Source organism: Parasteatoda tepidariorum, chromosome 9, assembly GCF_982258835.1.
Source record: "Parasteatoda tepidariorum strain Cologne lab strain chromosome 9, Ptep-v5.0, whole genome shotgun sequence".
Classification (NCBI taxonomy): Eukaryota; Metazoa; Arthropoda; class Arachnida; order Araneae; family Theridiidae; genus Parasteatoda; species Parasteatoda tepidariorum.
In genome coordinates this window covers 11,901,071-11,927,143 of record NC_141763.1, presented here as the reverse complement: position 1 = coordinate 11,927,143, position 26,073 = coordinate 11,901,071, and the positions used below count along the sequence as shown (strand labels likewise).

Here is a 26,073-nt window from a genome sequence, read left to right as displayed (position 1 = left end):
ATAGTTTCCACTAAAATTATAATAAATACGTTTTAAACTTGTAAGGTAAGTCCAATGTTTTCGCGTTTGGAATTTTAACATTGTTAAATCGAATTGGAGATCCTGTATAATAATTACGACTAAGTTTACTTAACTAACGATAGCTGAAATAATCAAATTAGGAAGCAACTAAGAGCTTGCCGCACTATTTCTTCAACAACTGCAATATTTTTTTCTGAAAAATTAGTACCACTTCTTGCTAAAATGAAAGAACACTATATCGGCACTAATTTTTCGCAAGTTAAAGCCGAAAAATTGTAACTAATAATCAATTACGGCCATTTAAAGAAAACTTCATATTATTTAAATTAAAATGCGTGATAATAAGTAATTCTACTTACTTAAGCAATTGATGGAGAAAGTATCCAGCTGTATTTCTGGTGAAAATATCCAACATATGAAATAAGGAGGCAATTGAAGGAAGATTTTTGGAACAAAGCTTTAGCAGAATAAAACTTTTTAACGTAAAGAGAAATAGAATAGAACGTAAAGGAATAGAACAACGTTTACAACGCAAGTTAAAAACTTTCTATCCTGTATAATACTTTTATGGACGACTAAATTTAATTCTTGAGGGATAAAATCAACTGTTCTGAATTTTTGACCCACTCTTCAGATAATAATAATAAAAAAAGCTGACGGCATATGAAGCAGCTGTCATGATTTAAAATCGTTTGCTTTTTTTCTATGAAACATCAATTAGATGTTTCGTTTTTTTTTTTTTTTTAATAATTGTCTTTTATCGTTTTGACAATTTATCCATTCGCCTTTTTTATAAATTGGGTATAATATGAAAAAAACACAACTACTTCGATTTAGTAGGAACAACATATGACGCAATGCTAAACGAATGGAATTTAGTTGTTGTTTATTTAGTTATTGTTATTAGTAGTTGTTGTTATTTGTTTTAGTTGTTGTTGTTTATTTAGTTGTATTTAGTTTCAATAACTTTTCTTTATAATGCAATAAAATCTGGCGAGCAGCTATTTAAACGATCGAACACTTCGTTTGTTTATTTGTGGCTTGAAGTTAGGCTCGCAGAAAATGCCGTTCATGGGTTAAATTTAGTAGGAACAACACAACCTGTGACGTAGACTATATTATACCCAATTGTAAAAATAAATTTAGAAGTTTTCACATATTATAGTATGCATTAGAAACGACAAATTATTTAACAAACCTAAAAATGCTCAATTTTTGGAATTGATCATTGAGAAGAGTCAAAAGTGTTGTTTTACTTCCCTATAATTACTATTTCTGAAAAAAAATTATTTTATCAACATTGTTTGTAGCTATAAAAAATTGTGAATCGTTTGAAATTTTTAACATAAGATATACAGCTATTTTAAAAACGGATGGAAAAGGCATCCGAATTCTTTCTTCTAATATATAATATTAAAATTAATTGAACAGGTAATTTGAACAGGGGGTATATTTGCATTTATTATCGTTTTTTCTGACAATGAGCGTTAGAGCTCTCGATATTGTACGGAAACAAAATTGAGCGAAGTTACATTGAGAAACTTTCGCGACTGTTTAATTTTTGTTATTATTTTATTTATTTTTGGTAAATTGCAAATTTTATCTATTTATTTATTTGGCAAGAATTTTGTTTGAAATGAATAAGAAAAAATGCTCTCACATATGCTTGTTTTGTAAATGTACAATGCAAGGTTTATTTCCCTCATTCGCCTTCCAATGAGGTGAACCGGGATCGAATTCCAGCAATAGCTGCTCGATACGACTTCCGCACCCTTTTCGCACCGACCACAGAGCTGACGTAAAATATCTTCAGCTGTATATGGATCATGAGTTAGAGTCCCCTTTCCATCAGGCTAACCGCGGGAGGTTTACAGAGATATTCCTCTCCATGCAACGTGAATGCGGGTTAGTTCCATTAAAAATTCCTCTGCGAAGGTAAATGTTTCCCAAGAGTTTCCCTGTACTTTTGAATTGCAGTTGTTGTGACGATTTACATATTAATAATTATAGTCGCAATTGTTGTTCATAGTGACAAAAAGCTGTTTACAAGACTTTCAAGTTACTGGTTTGTATAGATCAGACTCGTCACTTTAATGAGCGTTAAAGAAAAATAAAAGCAAACAATTTGATGGTACGGTATTTTTAAAGCTTTCCAATAAGCCTTCGATAGTGATTGGTTGCCTGCTGCACAAGGATAATTGCACGAGTGTTATAGTATACGCACATAGTGATTGCATTTATGTTTTTGATCGATTTGATGGAATGCTTGAAATGTTAGAATTAATTCATTTTATTTTGATTAAAAATAGCATGGTAATAATAAGTCTGTTTATTACAATAACGACATTTCTGCTTAAAACAATATTTAATTAATTAAATGCACTTGGGACACTAATATAAAAATAACAACAGAAAAATAATTATCAACTTAAAGTGTTATAACATAAACAGAACATGAGTACATTGAAAAATGCTATAGTACGACTCAAAGAAAAAGATGTCCTGTTCAAAGCCAAAAATTTTATTGAGATATAAATTATTTATCATTAGATTACATTTCATGGAAATTTTAAGAATTAACTATTTTGAAATTCTTAATCTTCACAATACTGTACGTACAGAATAATCACATGCAGTACAATGTCCTGCCTTCGAGCTATTTTTTTTTTTTTTTTTAAAGTCAAAATTGGGTTTTGTGAAGATTGGGTTTGGTCAAAATTGGGTTCTGTCATAGTCGGTGTCTGTCATAGTCGAGGTTAGTCATGGTCTAGTTCTGTCATAGTCGGTGTCTGTCATAGTCGAGGTTAGTCATGGTCTAGTTCTGTCATAGTCGGGTTCTGTCATAACTGGATACTGTCATAGTCGGTGTCTGTCATAGTCGAGGTTAGTCATGGTCTAGTTCTGTCATAGTCGGGTTCTGTCGTAACTGGATACTGTCATAGTCAGTGTCTGTCATAGTCGAGGTTAGTCATGGTCTAGTTCTGTCATAGTCGGATTTTGTCGCAACTGGATACTGTCATAGTCGGTGTCTGTAATAGTCGAGGTTAGTCATGGTCAGGTTCTGTCGTAACTGGATTCTGTCATAGTCGAGGTTAGTCATGGTCTAGTTCTGTCATAGTCGGGTTCTGTCATAACTGGATACTGTCATAGTCGGTGTCTGTCATAGTCGAGGTTAGTCATGGTCTAGTTCTGTCATAGTCGGGTTCTATCGTAACTGGATACTGTCATAGTCGGTGTCTGTCATAGTCGAGGTTAGTCATGGTCTAGTTCTGTCATAGTCGGATTTTGTCGCAACTGGATACTGTCATAGTCGGTGTCTGTAATAGTCGAGGTTAGTCATGGTCAGGTTCTGTCGTAACTGGATTCTGTCATAGTCGAGGTTAGTCATGGTCTAGTTCTGTCATAGTCGGGTTCTGTCGTAACTGGATACTGTCATAGTCGGTGTCTGTCATAGTCGAGGTTAGTCTTGGTCTAGTTCTGTCATAGTCGGGTTCAGTCGTAACTGAATTCTGTCATAGTCGGTGTCTGTCATAGTCGAGGTTAGAAACAAAAAAAAACATTTATTTATATTGCAACATTGTAAAATAAACATAAAAAGAATACATAAAGAAGCACGATTTTATAGTATATTATCCCGTAATACCTGGTCTAAGTTGAAAATTATAGGTTAATATTAAGGGGAGATATAGGGTAATTTCTATGCATAAAATAGCAGCAATAATTCCTCTATTTTTAACCTTTTATTTCACTCTTATTAAAAAAATAGTAATAATTTAAGGAAAAAAAACCTTTATTTATGTTACATTATTGTAAAATAAATATTTTTTAAAAAAAACTTTTTTTTTTGAATTATAAATCTTAAAAATATTGTCGATTATGTAGTTGAAACAGAAATTTTTGACTTGCCTGATATCAAATGTTAATAATCAACGATTTTAGTGACACCTATGTTAATAGCACAGAGAGACGAGAACAAAATTTTAAGAAAATTGAAAATGTTTTATAATCAATTAAAAGGTTTTTAATATCATTTAGTAAATTCATGCGCTTTTGAACATTTTTACTCTCGCCCTTTCTTTCGATGTTAATATCAAAATTTTCCTTCAAGCCAAAAAATTAAACAAATATAAATTATAAAAAAAAAATTGTCCTCCAAATGACCCCCTCAAAAGCGGCGATTAATAATTTTATGAAGACAAAGAAAACAATGCACGAAATCGAAACTAGGATTCGTTGAAAGTAAACTGCACAGAAATTTTTTACTTGCCTCATATCATATTTATAATATTATGCATCATATTTATAATACTATGCGTCATATTAATAATATTATCTAAACAAAAGAAAGCGATACTTAAAATCGAAATCGAAAGAGGATCATTTAAATGTAATCTAAGCTGATATTTTTAACTTGTTGAATCATTAAAGAATTCAGACTCCAGTGCTAATGATATAAAGAGGCAAGAAATAAAATAAAATAAAAATTTTAACGTATATTACAGATATTTTTTGCACATATTTTTTTTTCCTTTGTGATTTTGAGGCCAGCTCTGTCACTTGATATTAATATATCAAATTTCTCTATCAAACCAATTATTATAAAAGTTTTTTAAAGTGTCTGCCAAATGACTCCCTCCAATGCAGCTATTAATAATATTATGTACACAAATGAAAGTAACACTTGAAACCGTAAGTAGGTTCCCTTATTGTAGACTACACATATATCTTTATCTTGCCTCATATCATATTTTGATAATCAACTATTTTAGCGACACCTATGATAATCGTATGGAAAATCAAGAACAAAATAAGAAAATGTTTTATAAATATTATTTAGCATATGAATAGGCTTTTAGAAATTCTAACTCTCCTCACCCTTTCCATTGATGTTAATATCAAACAACCCTTTCAAACCAAAAAATTAAAAAAAAAAGTCTTTAAAGACTACTCAACCAAATGTCCCCTTCAAATGCAGTTATTAATAATGTTACTTAAACAAAAGAGAGCAAAGCTTGAATCCGAAATCGAGATCCTAGCCTAAGCAAAAAATTTAAGTTGTATATACATCATGTAAGTGTGTATATTTTTTGATGTGCTAAAAATCAAGAAATTATCACTCATCTACGGTATATTTATATGGCCCCGTATTTCTTCTTTATATTAATATATTTTTTAATATATTTTTTTTAATAACTCGTTTAATTATTATATCAGAATATACTATACTACCGTACCAAAGGAAATAATTATAAACAAATTAGGGTGTTCAAAATATGACACAACGTGTGTAAATATTTCTAAGTGCATCTAATAGCATTTAAAAGGAGAAATTGCTTCTCATACACTGTATATTTGTGGTCCCATATCTACCCCTAATATTAAAATAGAATTTTTAAACTCAGTCAAGTATTATATTGTAACATACTATATTACCATACTAAAGGAAATAATTATAGACAGATTAGGGGACCCGAAATGTGACACAATATGTAAGTATGTATGTATCCCAGATAGCAGAATAAGGTTTATTTCCACTAAGCAAAAACCTTTTAATGTAAACCTGAAAAGGTTTTTAATGCGGTTTGCGTGTAAGCCTTCTTACCTGAAAACGAGATCTGTGACAATCTGCGCTGTTCTACCCACATTATCCTCATCCAAAACCTTGGAAAACAATTTTTTCTATAAAAACCTTAAATTGAGGTTGACTTAAGGTTCTCAAGCGGGGAAAAAACCTTTTATAAAGCTAGTCTCAAGGTGAAAATAATTTTAAATCTAGGTCATTTTAAGGTTTCGTTTCGCAAAGTCTTGTATGCTCAGCTAAGATCCACCTTGTCAAGGAATTTTAATGGACAATGCAATTTGATCCTATCGCTAGTGTGACGTCAGCTAAAACGTCATTATGGACCTAAGTGACGCATACTTTTTAAAAAAGCTTCAAAAAATATTTGTAAATCTTTTTAGGATGAAAGGTTTGAAACTGCAATACTTTTGCTTTATTGAAAAAAGGTTTTTAGTACAAACATATTTGTGACAATAAAAAGACAATTCCGACACAAGGTTGCAAAGTTGCAGGTTACATGCTTTCTGGGTATATTTCTCTAATAGCGTTAAACCTTTTCGCACATTTCGTACGTTATATTCGACAACGGCTCTTGTGATTACGAGCAAAAATCTCAATGAAAGTTGAAGTGTATGTTATTTATTATTATCTATTCTCCCGGGGAGTTATGGGGTGCAGTTGCAGTTCGGAACCGTGAAAGCACGAGGCAGATTCTCTCTTTTCGGCGGGTATGTGAAACCTGCTAGAGGTGTGATTGCAAATTGCTCTCGTGTTAGTAAATAAAGTGAAAGTGCTATGTCTTTTCCCACTTCTACTGACATCGGAACTTTCCGAAACATATTGACAAATTTATTAAACACTAATAATGATGTGCGAACTAAAGCTGAGGTAATATAATTTAAATCTAAATTATATTCAACTCCATGAGTTTTATCAATATCAATCACCACAGTGACGTTTCACGTGTTAATGGCTAATTTTTAATAAATGCTGGTTTCTATTTAATGTCAATATTGATGTTCTTGTATAAAACGGAAAGCATTGTACAAAATTCGTAATTTTTAGTACTCTATTTGTTTTTGCCGAGATGAGTCATACCTTGGTTACTGCGTTGACAATGTGTTTACGTTCATTCCTATTATGTTGTCAATTACCAAAAAAGGAAATATGGTTTCTTTTACTAGTAATTTAAAGATAAGAATAGCTGTTCTAATCGGTAGATAGATGTATAATAATTTAAATAAATATTTTGGATGTAAATATAGATTTAACATACTGTCAGGGTTATGTTTAAAACTCTTGTTTTTAACATGTTTAAAACATATAAAAAAAAACGTGTGTTTGACAGGTTTTCTTTCAATACTTAAAAACAAGTTTAAAATAACAGAAAATTAATCCTATTTTGTCTTCAGTAACAGTTTGTATAAAGTGTCTAGTAAGAAGTTTTCTACTTTTAGCAACAAAGGGTACTAAAATATTTACAAAACTCACATTTTTTTTCAACTTAACTGTATGCGAGAGTTGTTGCAATTGCTTGTGTTAAAAAACAAACAGGTTAACATACCAAGTCTCTTGTTTTTTAACGAAGACTCCTGTATTTTACAACTATTTCCTGTTTGCCCATATATTCTCAAATTTTCGCATATTGAGTGTTAATAGTTGAAATCGTGCCTTGATGGCTCAGGGTATTGTGTGTTTGCCTTATATTGAGGTTAATTGGGATCGAATCACAGCGATGACTAGTCGATACGAATTCCACATCCAGCTTGCACCGACCACAGTGTTGACATTAAATATACTCAGAGATAAACAGCTCATGGGTTAGAGTTCCCTTGCCGTTAGGCTAACCTTGGAATGTTTTCCTCTCTGTGTAACTCAAAAAGTCCTCCGCGAAGGCAAATTTTATGATTTCTCCCAATACTTGATCCAGAAGTTCTCTTGTCTTCTAGATTGGGTTCTGAATTACAAGGCTACAGAGTTGAATATTAGTAGTTGTAAACCCAAAAATTGGGTCGGCTGTTCAACGATGGTTATAAAATAAAAGTTTCAGTAATTATAAATAATGGTTTAAAAAAATCTTTTGATTAAGATTTATGTACACATGTTTTACTTCGCTAAATGTAAGTGCTTATATTGTTCATCTATGATAAAATGAAATAGTGAGCAAGTTTGAGATTAAGAACCTGTTACAAAAACTAGTTGTTGACGTCATAAATATGTTCGGTTAAATGTCAACATCACATTGTTTAATTGAGGCAATACATATCAAATTATTTTATATTATCAATTTATCTTTAATTGATAACATTATATTATGGTATTACAGGTTTTTAAATTTTGTATTATCTGTCTCAATATCTCAATCTTTTAATATATTCTAATTTTTTTATTTCCAGGAGTTATTTGAAAAAGTTCCCCCCATTGATAAAAATTTCCTGCTCTTAAATGTTTGTAATGATGATAGTGTCCCCCCAGAGGTAAGTATTATCATTGTTCTCCAACAATCTTTCAATCAACAATTTTATTTCAGTTGATTATTTATTAAACTAAGTTGTTTTATAAAAGGGCACTTTAATTTCGAGACCAAGCAATCGGTTTTAAAATAGCCAAAGTAAACCTAAATATGATTAGAAATTGCCTAAATTAGTGATTTTCATATCCCTACTTGTCAACAGGGTTCCTGATTTTTAAAAAAAAATCAAAAGAATCAGATTTTTTGATATTTATTCAAATACACTGTAAGAACTTTAATTTATGATTAAAAAGAAATTATAAATGTTTAATTAAAATTAACTTAATATTTAAACTATATTATAACAATATTTTAGAAGCTCTAACTAAAATAATTTTTCATTATAATACATGGCTTTGAATGCATAGCAACCATTTTGAAACAAATGCATGATTAAAATTTAAAGACTAGATGAAATAGAGAATTTAAAGAATACTTCAGGAGTCTGTCTGGGTTTTTCTGAAAGGTACCTATTTTGTGAAAATTAAAAATTATATTAAAAAATCAACACAAATATAGTAAAAATATAGATTTATCGTTTCTTACGAGACACAAAAATAAAATTTTAAGAAAAAGTATTTTGTGTAATTCTATCGTTTTTTCTAAAGTTGAATTTGTAAAGGTACCGTTAAACAATAGTAAATTTGGCTTGGACTGACCCCTGTACTTTAACTATTAAAACAAAGTTTCAGTTAGCAACCATAACTTTAATATAAAATTGGGATTTCTTTTTTTTTTCTCTTGCTTTTTAAAATGACAAAATAAATGTGACAGACTGTTTATAAATGTAGTTATTCATCAAAAAATAAATAAATATTTAATCTATATATTATATTAAAATATTCATTTTTAAATTCTATATCAAAATGGATAAGTTAAGCTAAAAAAAAAATTAGAAAATCGATGTACTCATTGGAATTTTTTTTTCACAAAATTTCTTTAAAGAAAATCAGATAATCTCAAAGATGCTGTAAACATATTATAGAAAAAAGTACCAGTTAATAACCCTACTGCTTCAAATAGACTTTGAAAGGGAAGAATGACACTATATTAGGAAGAAAAAAAACATCTGAATTCATCAGCCTTTTTTTTTCTATTTTTGGCATATTAGGGTAATTTCTTTTTAATATAACCTCAAGTTTCAGAAATATACATTTTCCACCAGTAAAATATGATGTAGATTTTAATTATGCTTTTTCATTCAAAAGGTAGAATTTTAATTAACATTATTTGTATTATTTTTTGAAAAAAAATCATGTTTATTAATTACTTTCTACAGCTATGCAAGTCTATATTAAGACAGCATTGAATGTTTACTGTAAACTGCACTTTCAATCTCAAGAATCAAAAGATTTTTGAAAATGTAATTTCAAATGTGTTGGAATTAAACACACACCAAGAAAGAAAGTAATTTCGTTAACTAAAATTAATTAATGCAGCAATTTATTTAAATTAAATTTTAATACTAAGAAAAGAAAATAATAAAAGTATCAAAAATTTAAAACACCGTTTTTTAATTTTTAAAATCAATATATATAGATAAAAAAAATTAGTTGATTTAAATCAATGATTTTTTTAAAAAAAATCATTTGATTTAAATCAACAAACCATGCTTGTCAACATACGGTTATGTGGAGTGTGGATTTATTTTGCACTCTAAGTTATGCATATATGTGTAGGTGTTAGCCTTGAATGGGCAGATGACTTATGATTTTAGAGATTGAAGAGATCTTAGAGTTTTTTCTGTTATTTTGATTCTCCATATATCTGTGTCTTCCTTATTAAATGTGTTAGTGAACGTTTGGTACTTGTTTTCATTTTGTATGGACCTGCTATGAAAATGTTGGGTAGATGTTTACCCATTGAGATAAATTTGGAACTGGCTGTCGTAACAGTTGAGTCTGTTTAAGGATCTTCTACTAAATTATTGTCTATTTAAGAGATGCCAATTGTTCTGCTTTCTGCAAAAGTATTAAGAAATTTGTTGCAAATAAAAAAGTAAAACTTTTAGAATAAGGATCATTTCACCAAATTTTTAAAAGTGTCATAACCGCAATAAAGTAGCCTTCTATATGATAATTTGATAATTTTGATGATATAGTGGTGGAAAACTGACTTAAAATCAAAGATAATGAACTAAAAGTAATTTAAATTTTGTTACCATTAGAATATATTTTTTTACAGTTTTTCAGGGCCACTAATTGAAAATTTAATGATTTTATTAAAAAAAAATTGCTTATTCTCAATTAAGAACAAACCAAATTATCCTAAAAAACATTCATTCTACAGAAGCTGTTGATGTAGGCAGTATTTAAAAGCCCTTATAGGTGCTTTTTTCATTGCGTGTTTATAAAAAGTGCTTAATTTTCCATTTTTGGAAAAGGGAGATTTTTTTTCTTTACCATGTCTATTTTCGCCATGTATTATTATGCAAAAGCATACTTCTCGCACTGTTCTATGCAACATTTTCATAATTCATTCATCCACAATCCATTTGAGCGTAATGTTGGTCAGTAGCTTATGAAAGCGCTAATCATTTTACATAATTTGATTAAATACGAGTCTGCAAGTGCGTCTACTGAGCTGGGTTCGGTGAGATTCTTGCTCTCTCATGTGCAACTCAGCTGCATTTTGTAAGATATTCTCAATTTCAAGCTTCATTTTCCACCCTCTGTTATTGAACTGAAATTACTCTTGATCTTTTTATAATAGCTAATACAATAAAAAAAAAAGAGTTATTTGTCAGAAACTAGTTATTTTATCATGAACATGTTATGTCTTTGAAATATATAACATTTTGTTATTGTATATAATATAGAGTTAAAAAATATTTTTTGAGTGCTTAAAAAGTACTTAAAAGGTGCTTATTTTCGTTGAAAGCTTTGGCTACGCACCCTGATTATACTTATGATTAATTATTTTACTACAACATGCTCTTTCTTTCCATGTAACCCTTTTTTTGTTAAATTTCGTTAATACGAATCATGAAGTGCAATTTTTAAAATGTGCGAATACGACTGTGTAATTTCTAAATCACGTGAATTTGAATCCTGTCGAGATTATTGGAAGCCGCAGAACTACGAATCGCTATGTGTGTTTTTAAATTGCGAGAATATGAATCTTGATATGTGGTTTTTAAATTGCGTGGATGCGAATTGCGATATCTGATTTTTAAGTCACATGAATTGAATACGTATCGCAATGTCAGATTTTAAAATTGCGTGAAAAATTGCCACAACGCATAATTTTTAAAACGCGTAAATACAATCAAGATATTTGATTTTTGAATCTCTTGAATATGAATCATGATGTATGATTTTTGAATTATACGAAGAATCACAACTTATGATTTTTAAAACGTGTGGATACAAATAGCAATCGATGTGTGATTATTAAATCTTGTGAATACGAATCATGGTGTATGATTTTTGAATTGTGAGAAGAATCAAATAGTATGATTTTTAAAACACATGAATATAAATCACAATTTATGATTTTAAATCATCATGTGACTACAAATAAGAATTGCATGGGGTATGATTGATTAAACTTATGCTTGTTCATGATTTTTTCAAAATATGTAAGTGGATTGAATTTTTTTTCTTAAATTTTTTTTTAAATGTCGTGAATATGAATCACGATGTATGATTTTTGAATTGTTGAAAGAATCAAAACACGATTTCTTAAAATGGCTGAATACGAATAGTGTGTGTTATTATTAAATCTTGTGAATAAGAATCATGATGATTTTTGACTTTTTTAAAAATCATTTTGCAATGTTCAAACTGGAAAATTTTTTATAAGTGCGAGAAAATTTACTTATTAAAACAAAAAATTTTTAAAAAATCATGGCTTTATTTATTTATTTATTTTTTTTAAACTGTTTGGTTTTTACAATAGTTTAAATCAGGGTTGGTTTTTTGACGTCAAAAAGTGGTTTTTGACATGACAAGGGTATACTGGTTTAAACCGTCAAAAACCCGTCGAAAACGTCTAAAACTGAAGTTTGCCAAGAAAATATATAAACTTCAAAACTACCAACAGTAGCCATGCATTATATGGAAATTTAATTATACTATAGGTATTCAGCAGGTTTTAAAATATTTTTTTATTAAAATTAAGGTAAAATAACAGATTTAAAAACTCAGAAATTTATATTCAAATGCATGTGCAGAAAAATTTTGCACAAAAATTGTTTAAATATTTATATTTTGAAAAAAAAAATTTTTTTTTTGATATTTAAGAAAATTAAAAGTTTATTACCATGCATTGTTGACATATATGGAACATTTAGCTAATATTTATATTTATAAGGAACTTACAAGTTATGTTGTATAAATACAAACTTGATTCAAGTATATAAAAAAAAATTTTAATGTTAGACTGAATATCTTTATTATCCAGTATGTTAATTTGAATTTAAAAGTAGTTATATTTATGAATAATGATAAATATAATTCAGATTGTTTATTATATTTATTTATAATTATTACACTTATCATTTTAAAACAATTTTCCTCTCTTGAATTTTTTTTCTCCACTTGTATTAAGAATACAAATAATGTATATCTTGAAAGTAAGAAGTAATTATTCAACAGCTGAATATTTAGATATTCAACAAAACTATATAGTATTCAGCAAAATGAAATTCACAAGTATTTGGATAAACTAAATTTTCAGCATAGTAAATGAATAGGCTGAATATACTGTAAATCTACACTAACTACTCTGTGTATTTAACAGAAAGCACTTAAATTTGTATTGTCTTATGTTAACTATGAATTAAAAAAAATTTAAGATTTAAAATTCAGAATTACTGATTTTTCTGAAAAACTAACAACCAATCACAAAAGTCAAACGAAACAGAAGAACATTACAGTCACTGATCCATGAAATATGTAAACAAATTATTATAGAAATTTTTTAATTACCCTAATTAAATACATAATTTTAAAAATTAGAACATGCATCACACTACATAATCAAAATGAAAATGATGGAAGTAGAAATTTAATTCAAAATTCAATAGTTTCGCAGCATACGGTAGCACATAACTAGTTTTGAACATTTTCCCACCACCAAACCAAGTATGTTGAAAGCGGTTCACTAATCCCCTTCCCCCCAGTTTACTTTAGAAGAGCTAAAAATAGACAAAAATTCCCTGATTGTGAATGTTGCATGTGCCCAACCTGTTTAAAAGATTTTTCTTTAAAAGATGTCTAATGTACAAAACTGCTAATGTTTATCTTTAAAAATGTCTAATTTTTAATATAATCTATATTATACACTAAATTTGGTTTTAAATAAATTTCTTAATAATATCACTGCAGATTTTCAATAACACATGAAAATGAAAACATAATATTACAAAAGATGTGAGCTTTCAAAAGTACAAGATTTTGGTTACTTTTCAAAATATAAGTGTTTCTTCAAAATTTTAAATTTATTTTTTCTAGAACATATTTAGAAACACTATCCTTTATAAAAAAAATATATAAATTTTATGTATTAATTAAATTTCACATATGAATATAGGTTTTTGACATTTTTGACAGTGAGGTTTTTGACGTGACGGTTTAAACCATGGTTTAAACTGTCAAAAACTGTCACATGTCAAAAACCTGCCAACCCTGGTTTAAATCATGGTTATGATTGCATTGGTTTATATCAACCAACCCTGCAATGTGCATTCACATTCCATTAATAAATAGTTTCATATGTTTCCTATCAAAAATAAGATAAAATTATTCAATAAAAAACATTTTTGGAATTCGTTAAAATGAATCTCAATGGTCATAACAATTCCATTAAATTTGGAATATCAAAAGCTTTTGCTTTTTTCCCCTTTATCAATTTCAAAATCAAAAATAATGTTTTCTTTTGGGCCGAGCTGGGAAGCTCCATTGTAAGGTTAACCAAATAAGTATTGATTCAGAATAAATATTTTTTAACAAACAAAGTGTGTTATTTTAGATGCAAAAAGTTGAAGACTTAGAAAAATTAATTTTTGATGAATTTATTTTCCAGTTAGGTACAGGTTGTTAAATGTAGGACAACATAATCTAAAGTTTTTAGGCAGAGAAGTGGTGAATAATTGAGTAATTAGATGTGTTTTGACTTTCAACTGTTATTTTAAATTATGGTTTTCTGCTAAATTATGAGTTCAAAATTTTAACTTTATCTTAAAACAAAGATTTTTTTTTGCAACAGCTACTGTAGATGGAAACAAGTACAGTCTATACAGTTACAATGCAGTCCAAATTTCGCTGTCTGTTAAAATACTTATTACAGGCTTTTTATTTTAATTGAAAAATTTATGTCCACATTTTTGTCCAAATAAATCATAGAAAATTCATTTAAAAATATTGAATGTGTATAATATAGATTCGTTGATGTATTTTAACAAACTGTAAAGGGCTTACAGTCCAAATAAATTTGCAATAATTTATTTGGACTAGTGTAAAGTGTGTACATATTACACATAATTTGTTAGAAATATGTTTTTTTTTTTTTTACTCATGCACTTTATCACATATTTAATTCGCTTATGTTGAATTTTGTTTGAAAAAAAGAAAATCAGATTTCTTAAGTGTTTTACTTTATATAAATAATTTTGCATAAAAAGTTTAAAAATAATATTTATTGAATAGTAAGTTGATAATTTTAAAAAACTATTTTGTTTGATAATTACAAAGAAAACTGATTGGGGAAAAATGAAAAAGCCCACTTGATAGTTATAAAGATGGGTTTTTTTCTCTCTCTCTTTTCAAGTGGACCCAGCCTGAAAAAACCAATTGGCTTCTTCTGGGCTAGACTTACCTTTGTGAACCCTGATAAGTACACAACTGTTACACTTTTTTTGTTGCATCGATCTCATATCAGTTATTGATTTAATATTAATTTATTAAAAACGATCTGAATTAAATAAATCAATTGTAAGTCAAAAATAATGCAACATTTTGTATGCTATTTTTAAACATATATTTTTTTTCAGGAGGCAGAACTGGCAGCTGTTCTTCTTCGAAGATTAATAACCTCAGATTTCGATGAAGTGTACATGAAAATACCCTCTGATGTTCAACAACAAATTAAGTCACATCTACTAGCACGTTTACAGCAAAACTTTAATATTAATCTGAGGAAAAAGATAAGTGATGTTGTTTCAGAACTGGCAAGAAATTTTATTGGTGATTGAATGATTTATACTTATATCAAATTATGTATGTTGCTTTAACATAGCTACCAATTCTACTGAATTTTCCAGTAGACTACTGGATTTTGCCAGTTTCTCCTATTTTTTGTACATTTTAGAAAATTCTCTAAAATTGAGTAAATTTCATAAAAAAATTAGTCGAAATAGAATTTTTATATTTGTTACTTGAATATTTAAATATGTATTAGTAATATGTAATGAAGCAAACCTCATTTATTAAAATCAGCTCAAAACTTTTTTTTGTTCTAAAATGTTTAGTTTATTTTTATTTGAAACTCTTTTTAAATTAAAGAAAATCTCTTAACATCTTTGATGAATTAAATGCCTATTAATATTCACAATTATGATTAAACATAATACATAACATTTCAAGTATGTTTAATGTCAATCATAACTGGAAAATATTGTTTTTTTTTTCTATTTTGATAACTATAAAAATCCCTAAAATTCCCTGTGTGTAAAATATTTAGTACATTATGCAACAATTATCATAAAATTTATATTTCTTAAAATCTACTGGATTTTTTCCTATCCATGTTGGCAGCTATGCTTTAATATAGGGGTGCATAATTTTCAGTTCTAAATTGTCAATAAGGGCTTTCCTGCCTTACAGTCAAAAATTGAATTTAAAAAAAAATTGCATAAAAAAACTTTATCAACTGTTTTTCAAGTTAATTTTAAAAAAATGTTGAGAAACTTGATTTAATATTAATTTATTAAAAACAAGTAAACTTGATAATTAATGTCTGGTTCAACTTTGAGGCTCATAATTAAAAATATATAAATTATTAAAAACTAAAAATACGATTTAAAAACTGCCGAATAATTACTTAGGATTTGCGATGAAATCTGCAGACATAAGTCTAAAACTGAATAATGCGTGATTCATAACTAACAAGTCAAAATATCATATTAAATGTATGAGAAATTTAAAAACTGTCTGAAGATTGATAGCTATAACCAAAATTTGGATCATACATTACTTGAATTTGGGATAAAATTGGTAAAAAGAAAGCAAGTCTGAAAACGATTACTGAAATTTAAAATTTCGTGTCTCATAATATTTTATTAAAAATACTGAGTTCCTTAGGCCAGGTGGAATTCCGTACTATTACCACTACAAAAGCAGCAATTTAATAAAAAATGCACTTTTAGCAACTGAAAAGTGCAATTTAAATTACTTATTTTTTTGTATTTTAAAAAAGAATTATTTTTATTGTGATTAGAAAGCAAGTAGTGCTAACTTAATACCTTTATTTAGAAAGAGTAAATAAGTGTTTCTTTATTCCTTTTAATGGTGCCTGATCTGATGGTGTAAGTTTTCATTATTTTAACTGATTTCCGTTTTTTATCTTAAAGAAAGATCGTAAGACTAAAGGAGATGTAACAAGGTAGAAGTAATGTAGAAATAATGTAAAAGTTTGTAACTAATCTGTAATCTGTCGGTATTTGCATTCACTCTTTGTAAAATTCAATAAAAATTAACTGGCATCACATGAATAGATATATATATGAGGCTATTTTGAGTTGTTGAATAAACTACTTAAAAAATATGACGAAAATGGAAATTTCTATAGTATTTTTATATGCAATGTAGTTTGAATATGTATATAAAAATAAAGAAATCTTCATCCTATGGTTTCACATTTTAGTCAAATTTAAAATGATATATATTTTTATTTTTGCTCAAAAAGTGTAATATTTGGCATTACAAATAATCAAACAAATCATTACAAATCTGAGGAAAAATTACTCAATATAGACAAAATATGGTCTTGATTTTCATTGAAATTTACCTAAAAGTCAATTAATTTTTTTTTTTGTTTTGTTTGAACCCTTTAAGATTTATTGAAAATTATCTTTTACAAACGAAACTTATCTTTTACAAAACTATACCAAAATTTTTAAAGAACAAGTACTGAAGGATCAATTCCAGGTATTTTAGCCTTTCAATAACTTATATTCAGTGGTTAAAGTAAAGTGTCACTTATGTAAACTGCCTTTGAAAATGTGCATGAAAGCATTTATGTGTGCCATTGGTAAGATCTAAACTTAAGCTCTTTTAAATGCAGGGGTCTGTCTAGTTTTTTCTGAGAGGTACCTATTTTGTTAGAATTAAAAATTATATTAAAAAATCAACACCAAAATATGGATTTATCGTTTCTAACGGGATACAAAAATAAAATTTTAAGTTAAAGTATTTTGTGAAACTACCGTTTTTCCAAAAGTTGAATTTGTGAAGGTACCACTAAACGGTAGTAAATTTGGCCTGGGTAGACCCCTGAAATGTCTTTAAAATTAAAGCATGGTTAATTACTCCTCCCCTCCTCTTGACAAAGAGGTGTGATAAGCATGCATATGCTGTCTAGTGTCAATTAAACTTAAAGATGTACTTTATTTTTTAGATGAGAATGGAACCAATAACTGGCAGGAGTATCTGAATTTCCTATTTGAAGGTGCATGCTCATCTGATCCAACATTAAGAGAGATAGCTCTATTAATGTTTGCGTAAGTAGCTAGTAACTTTCTATCTCTCTCTCTTTTTTTGGGGGGGGGATTTGTATTGTAATGTTTGTATTGTGATTTTTTCCCCCCAACAAAGTTGTATATTTTCTAGTGAAATTTTTTTTAGAAATATTTTTTCAAATATTGTTCCATATTTTTGCAAAGGAAACCTAGCTTTTTCAGGATAATTAACAAAAACTCAACGAAATAGAAGAAACAGAAAATAAGTTTTATATTTGAGTTATACATCAATTACTGTAACGTCCATAGCGTTATTAATGTTTTTAATTTTTAGAAATGTAAGTTTCTTAAAGTTACAGGAAAAAATGGTGTGGTTGTAAATATGGTTTCGAAAAACCTGTTCTATATATATGTATAAAAAGCCCAGTTTGCGTAGGTATTTCATCGAAATCACAGTTTTATTGGGCTTCTTCAGGTTTTTCAGAAATATTTTAAGTTTTTAATCGAGAGTCCTTAATGAAGCTGCAGGATTTGCTTCTAACAGTTATGTTAATTTTATGGTAAGGACCGCAATAGCCTAGTTGGTTGGGCGCTGAACTCATATTCGCGAGTGCGGGAGTTCGAATCGAGACAGCCAAAGAATCCTTTTTTTTTTTTTTAAATGGTGATAGGTGCACGTTAAATCTGTCAGGATCACAAGTCCTCCATGTTCCCATAACAAATCAACAACTCTATGGGTACTGATCCAGGAATTACCTTGTCTTCTGTATAGGGTTCAAAATTACAAGGCTACGGAGTTGAACGTTGGTAGTCGTAAACTCAAATTTGGGTCGGCAGTTCAACGACGGTTATAAAATTTTAAATATATAATAAAGTTGTTTGGTAACTATTTATCACTTGTTTTGTTGTAATGCAATCATTTTTAGGAGGCTTTAGATTGCTATGCTATTTTTATTTCTTAATGTCACAGATTGCTTTATACAAATTTACAGATATTCAATTTAAAGATCCCCAAGTTTTTTTTTGCATTAACACAGATTTAGTTTTAGTGCTCATTGGAATAAAATTTAAACTTAATCATTTTGTGAGTTTACCTCTGCGACTTAAACTAAAATTTGGATTTTTAAATCCTATTCAACTCAAAAATATGTAAATGTTTTTGCCAAAAATGTGGTTTAATAATGTTCCATAAAATTAAATATTGTGTAAATATAATTCATTATAGCAGTTTTTTGTTCAAAATTTTAATTGCATATTTTGCATGGAAAGTTTTATATAAAGCTTATTATGAAAGTAAATATAACTTATTTATTGTTTGATAATAGCAAAATAGCTAAGTTTCATACTGTTTATTATATTTTTTTATAATATGTTTGATAGACATGATTAATATGCATAAAAATAGTTTTTTTATATTCTATAATAAATTTTCAAACTAAATAATTTTTTTCATATCATAATAGTTCATAATTTTTCAAAAATGAAACAAATTGGTTTTAATAATACTTTAAATCTCTACAATCTGACAAATATTCCAAGAATTCAAAATTAATAACATATTAAAAGCTAAGCACTTGTAATGAGAATTTGATTAATTAAGACATAATTTCTTATGAATTTGTTAATAGAATAGGCTAATGTGACCTTAATGTGAATAAATACTTCACTTTTCCATTTTAATTAAAGGCACATTTATAATAATAGCAACATGTATGCATTACAATTTAAATATGAAAATAAGTTATCAAGTTAATTTATCTTTTAATTTTTAGGCAGTCTATGTTTGAATGGTAATTATTTTGCTTTTAAGTTGAACCTATATATCTAGTACCATAAATTTTGAAAAAAACCTTAAAATAATGGTGGGCTCAGCAAAAAAAAAAATCCAGAACCACTTTGGCAAACCTTAAATGTAAATAATTTTGTGATTTAAAAAAAATATAAAACCACTTTTTTTTTTAAAGTGAGTTTTATGTTTTTATTAAAATTATCATTTCTTTGTACTTTGCTCTTTTATCTCTCTAATTAGGTGTTATCAAGTTTGTTTTTTGTTATATTATCTTAAGGTTACTGTTAAAGTTTTGATTTAATTGGTTATATTTATTTTAGTGCTGTTCCAGGAGTATTTGGAAATCAACAAAATAAATATCTAAATGTAATTTGCCAGATGTTATCTCAAACTCTAATTGACCAACAATCTTTACAAGTAAGTAGTTTTATTCTAATACCATAATTGCTTGATTAATGCTTTTTATGTTACAATGCATTGTAAATGTAGCGAAAACAAAGTATGTTATAAACAATACATGTTATGTGTAGAGAAAACGAAATATAAGGCCCAAACCCCTATCTTGAAATAGATTCGTATAGATTTGAAACAGTAAAGAGGTTTACTTACTTAGGATCAATTATTACTATTGACAACAGAATGACTCCTGAAATAAAAAACCGACTCTATCTGGCAAATTGGACTGAGAAGATTTATTAAATCTCGGTTTCTTTCTATAATAACTAAGTTCTTAATCTATAAAACTCTTGTCATGCCAGTCTTGACAAATGCTTCTGAGGCTTGGACAAGGACAAAACTGGAGGAAAACTGTATCACAATATTTGAGAGAAAGATTTTGCGGAGTATACTTGGTGGTGGTGTGAATGAAAACAATAACTGGAGAAGGAGATTTAACTTTGAACTGTACAAGATTTATAAACAACCCAATATTATTAAATACATAAAAATAAATAGAATGAATTAGATGGCCCACATGATTTGAATGAATGATGACAATACTATAACAAAGATGCTGCTTTTTAGACCCATTGGAACAAGAAAGCGAGGAAGGCCGCGGTTGAGATGGGTTGACTCGGTGGAGTCTGATTTTCTTGCAATTAATGAATAGAATTGGAGATCAAAGATAAATCGGAAGTCATTGTGGAGATATCTTCAGAGGAATGCATTGGCCAACATAGGTCTGTCTGGCCAACTATGATGATGACATTATTATGTGCACTATAGTGTGCCAGTTGCAATAAATTCTTTGAGTTATGGTCATTGTGATTTTTTCCTTAATTTAGAGTAACCAGTGCATTTTAAGTACTACTCCATTATTAGCAAACATTTTTTTATCGTTGTAGTTTGAAATTTTAGAGTTTATTTTAATTAAAAGTTTATTTGTAAGAAATAGAAATATGAATGAAAAGAAAATATTAGTTTTGTGTGAAAAAAAAGATATTTTGGTTGGGTGTCTAACTCAAAGTCGGGAGTCATTCGCCCAATGTAAGATGTGATGCACCTTTAATAATGTTTATAAAATTGTTATTTTAGGTTCGCTATGCAGCCGTCAAAGCCTTTAGTGCCTTCATGTTAGCCAATGAAAAAGAGATCCCTGTTCAAAAGATGTTCAGTGATGCACATTGTGATGTCAGCCTTCTCAAAGTAAGTTTTTTTACAATAGGTGTGTCTTGTTGCCACTCATTAGAGTTAACCAGTTTAAGGCATAACAGATTTATCTATTGATAAAACTGTTAAACCTTAAAATGCTATGTTTTTGTAAACATGTAAAAATAATCCAATTTTTTATGATTGAAAAAATGTATGAAAAATCATATCTTTCAAGGTATTCAGGGGTGTTTGTATTCCAGGTTTTTCGCATCATCCCTCCAAGTCTAGAAACTAATACATGGGGCATAGTGTTTTTAAAAAGTGCTTAAAGTTGCTGATTTTCGATTTCTGTTATGTAAAAGCCCTTAAATGTGCTTCTTTTCATTGGGTGTTTTTAAAAAGTGCTTAGTTTTCCCTTTTCGAAAATGAGATTTTTTTTTCTTTACCTTGACATATTATGTAAAAGCGTGCTTTTCACATTGTTCTATTCAACTTTTTCACAATCCAGTATGAGTGTCTACTGAGATTATTGTACTATCATGTGCAAATCTGCTCCATTTTGCAAGATATTCTCAAATTCAGACTTCATTTTCCACCCCCTGATATCGAACGGAAAAATGTCTTGATCATTTTATAATAGCTAATATAATCAAGAAAAGATCATGATTATTTTATCAAGATCATGTAAAGTCTTTGAAAATTACTTTGCATTTTGTTAATGTGTATAGTGCTTAAAAATATTTTTTGACGACTTGAAAGGTGCTTTTTGATATTTTGGCTACGCACCTTCTAATAGCAAGGCGTGTTATTTATTTGCAGAATTCAGAGTATCTCAAGACCATTGATTTGCGAACTTCCACAAATCAGAAATTATAATTCGATAAAATTTTTACAGCAATTTAAAATTTATAGTAAGAATTAAATTCTAAAGTTTAAATTTAAAAACCTTCGCTCAATCGTATTAACGAGATGCTTTCAGACATGTAAATCTTCTGCAATTATAATTTTTGGCTTGTCTGATTTTCATAATTTTTAAACTACGTCACAATCCTCTAATAGCGAGATTCATGTTCACACAAATTTAGTATCCTAACATCGATTTTCGTATTTACCTAATTTAAAAAGCGTGTGTCGCGATTCATATTCAAGCTAGTTTAAAATCAGATGGATTCACTGGATGGATCAGATTCACTGGATTTTAAAAAAATCATGTGCGTCGCGATTTATATTTACGCAATTAAAAAACCCAATAATGCGATTTGTATTTTCGCGTTCTCAAAATCCAATATCAAGATTCCTGTAAGAAAAGTTTTTTCTTAAATAAATTACTTTAAAAGTGTGATATTCGTTATTAGTGAGAAATTTAATTATAAAAAAATTTATATTAACCATGAATAGTATATGTGGGGAGTGAGTGGTTATCGACTATGTCAACCGTCATCTATGAAAAGGTACCCCAGTATAGAATCGAGTTAACGTGTCTTTTATACTAAAGTGAATTGGAATTGTATATTTGTAGGGGTAGACACACTACAGTACTCCCCCATTTGAAGAGTTCAATGAACAGTTACCACTAGATTCATTGCTATTTTCGAGAACCCGGGAGAGTAGTATTAAGATCAGCGTACTTTTGCTGATCGTGAGGGGTGTATTAAGTTCACGGTTGTGGTCGCTCTCGTGTTGCCATTAGCAGTCGAGTGTTTACAGGCCGACGTTGTGTGTGATCAAGACTGAGTAGCAACAGTGGACAATGTCGCAGTCACAAGTAGCAAGTCAACTGTTCAATATGACCCATCCATCGAGGTAGGCGTATCCAGATCAAAGTGGGGGTTACTTCCGAGATAGGCGTAGTTTTTACACTTAAAATTTTCAGGGTTTTTCAGTTTGTGTCACAATTATTACACCCCTGGGTATTGTAATTTAAGAATTATGAGTTAATAATCTCCTCAACTCTATGTTTCAGGGGAGAAATTTTGGTAAAATGTCTATTTTTGAAATCAAAAATAATGAGGAGAGTCTGTTTTCTTGTTAAAATATCTTGTGTCAGGTCCATTTTGATGATGCTTTATAATGGGTCCACTTTTATGAATAAAAAGTTTTGTGATAGGTCTTTTAATGGAGCCAACTTTCTTCTGAAATGATTCCATAAATAGTTTAAATATTATTTATAGGATATAATATTTTAGAAACATGCTAAAATCATCCCTGTGACATAATTTTTTCGGGCTTTCTGCGACATTTTACTAACTACTCTAATGTAAAGTTAGAGATTTTTTGTTTTAACTTTTGGTGTCTTTGAGAGAGCTCTATTTTTAAATGCAGTTATTGATTAATTTTTTTATAACTTATTGGTACTTTTCTGTTAGCAATCAATTTTTATTTTATTTTCATCTTTCGTATTAAAAATTAATGAAAATCAAAAGTGAAAAAAAGAAAACTGTTGTATATTCTTGCTCTTGGCTAACTGAAAAGTTCCTACCTCTTTTATTAAAAATATTCTGAATTCCATTAAAACTATGATGTTACATTTAATTGTTAGTTAAATTATTATTTCACTGTATGTGTGTCAATATAATGTGCTTTACAGTGTGTTAAATGTGATAATTGATCCTATTTCTGTCTCTAAAAAAATTACATGCATTTTGTAGGTTTTCCAAGAAACATTGGAAATAAAAGATGCAGATCCGGATGAAGTTTTGAGAAGTTTAGTAGATTTAGTGGAAGTCTGTCCCCAGTTTTTCAAAAGCCAAATTGATCATCTGTTTCATCTTTGTTGGAAAGTAAGTTTAAGGAACATACTTTTTATCGGTGATCTGAGCAGTTAATCTATCTCTAGCTGACGATATAGTAAATATTTTTCTTAAATCCCTGCTTCAGCTGTCAATTCTCCACCAAAATTCAAAAACTCCCAAATTAGGAGGAATCTCTCAAACTCCTAAAAAATATTAAAATTTTTCACATTATGGAAATTTTTTCGAATTACCCAACTATATTACTAGTGCTAGTAAAATTTTGTTTCTTCTATTTTAAAAAAAGGGGGGTTTATGTGTGTATGCAACAAATACTTACTTATATAAAATTTAAGTCCAATTAGAATTTAATACAGTGGTACCCCACTATAGTGAATACGGGATATAGTGAACTCCCGGATATAGTGAACAAAATGTTCGCTACCAAACCTATTGGATATTATAAACTTTTTTCTGTCTGACAAATTTTTTTTCTTCATTTTTTGGCTTTTTTGAAATTTTTACATAAAATGCATATACTGATCTTTAAAACCATTTATTGGGTGGAATGTAGCCATAAAGCATTTTTCTTGTTTGCTTCTTCTATCTCAATTTCCCAACTCTAAATTTTTTGTACTCAGGACGAAGAGTAATAAAAAATTAGTTACATTTTTTGTTATTACATATTGTTTTTTAATCATTTTTGTATTTCTTTTTATTGGCCATTTCTTTAAATGTAATGAAAGGGAGCAGTTCAGAAAAATTAGTTAAAATTGTTAGCAGTACAATATAGTGAACCGAAATTTCGGTCCCCTAAAGGTTCACTATAACGGAGTTTGACTGTATTATCTATCAGAAATTTAATTTCACTATGCTGTAATTTGCTATTTTTCTAGTTTAAGATGCAGTAAGCAAAAGAAAAGGACCCTAAACAATAAGAAATTTTTGTTTTATGTTATTGAACAAAAATGTATCATGTGCAAAAATAAACTTTTTTTTTTGTTGGCAGATTTATCTTTTTTTAATTAATTTTATTTTAAGTTTAAAAATATTTTATTAATTATGAAAATAAGGAATACATTGGATATCATTTGTGTGAATAATTAGCTGCAGAATAAAATTGTTTACAAGAAAAATTCTGCTTTGAAAAACACTGGCTTTTTTGAAAACCTCTGACCTCTGGGTTTAAATTTTTATTTCAAAATTAGTGATACATCTGAATAGGTACTTTAAGTTATAGCACCTAGATTACAAATGAATTACCTGAATTACAAGAAAAAAGGCTGGAAAAGAGAAAATGGTTAGAAACTTTGCGAGAAGATATAAGCAATTTTTATAAAATTTGATTTTATAAAAATTTTTAATTAGTTTTCTAAACTTAATTTGTGTGTAAATTATAAATGTTATGATTATAATTTGCATGATTTTTTTTCAATATTTATAAAATTTTTAAAAAATTATTAAATAGTTTTTCAAGTGCAGTTAGTAATTTAAATATTTACAGCCCTTCCCCTCCCGAAAAAATTGGTGAAAATTTAGAGGTACAATATTTTTTAAAAAATATAATTTCATGCATAAATATTAATTTTGCAAACATGAATTGTGAAATATAAAGACAAGAGAGTTTATTTAATTGCTGTAATTTGTTTTTTCTTTTTAAAATTAGGGGAAAATTTCAAGAATTGATAAAGTATATCTTTATAAAAAGTAATAATTACAAGTAGTGAAGAATCATACATGAAAGAGAATTTCCTAAATTGCCATAATTCGTATAATTTTATTTTTTAAATTGGATGAAAGCTTCAAAATATAGAAATTGGTTTTTTCATTTAAGAGCAAGGCTACCAATCTTCAGTCCTATGACTAAAATCAGTCTTGAAAGAAAATCAGTAGACGAAGTTCCATAAATTAATCTCTTTTCAATTTGTTTTTAATATTAAAGTTTCTGTATTTCCTTAAATAACAAATTTTTTCTGTTGAATAAAAATAGCATTTTAATGTAAACATTGGTAATTTTTATAATTATTGTGGTATGATCAAGTAATGATGTAGGTCAGGGGTTTTCAACCCTATGCCCGCGGGCACCATGGCACCCGTCGATCGGTCTAGGTGCGCACGCTGCTTGTGCCCAATGATAAAATATTTCAGTTTTCTATTTTCCCCTAAAATGCTATGAAAGTTTTTTTTTGCTTT

At 28.5% G+C, this 26,073-nt stretch overlaps 1 protein-coding gene across 1 annotated transcript in view; it reads left to right on the top strand.

Annotated features, from left to right (window-relative positions):
- Window positions 1-6,121: 6,121 nt before the first annotated feature.
- Karybeta3 (karyopherin beta 3) overlaps window positions 6,122-26,073 on the top strand; it is a 69,935-nt gene continuing 49,983 nt past the window's right edge. The window contains exons 1-7 of the mRNA XM_043053030.3: window positions 6,122-6,469; window positions 7,978-8,058; window positions 15,088-15,280; window positions 17,712-17,814; window positions 19,882-19,978; window positions 21,095-21,205; window positions 23,800-23,931. Coding sequence (XP_042908964.2) covers window positions 6,377-6,469; window positions 7,978-8,058; window positions 15,088-15,280; window positions 17,712-17,814; window positions 19,882-19,978; window positions 21,095-21,205; window positions 23,800-23,931 — 810 coding nt within the window. The 5' untranslated portion in view covers window positions 6,122-6,376. The remainder of the gene's footprint in view (window positions 6,470-7,977; window positions 8,059-15,087; window positions 15,281-17,711; window positions 17,815-19,881; window positions 19,979-21,094; window positions 21,206-23,799; window positions 23,932-26,073) is intronic.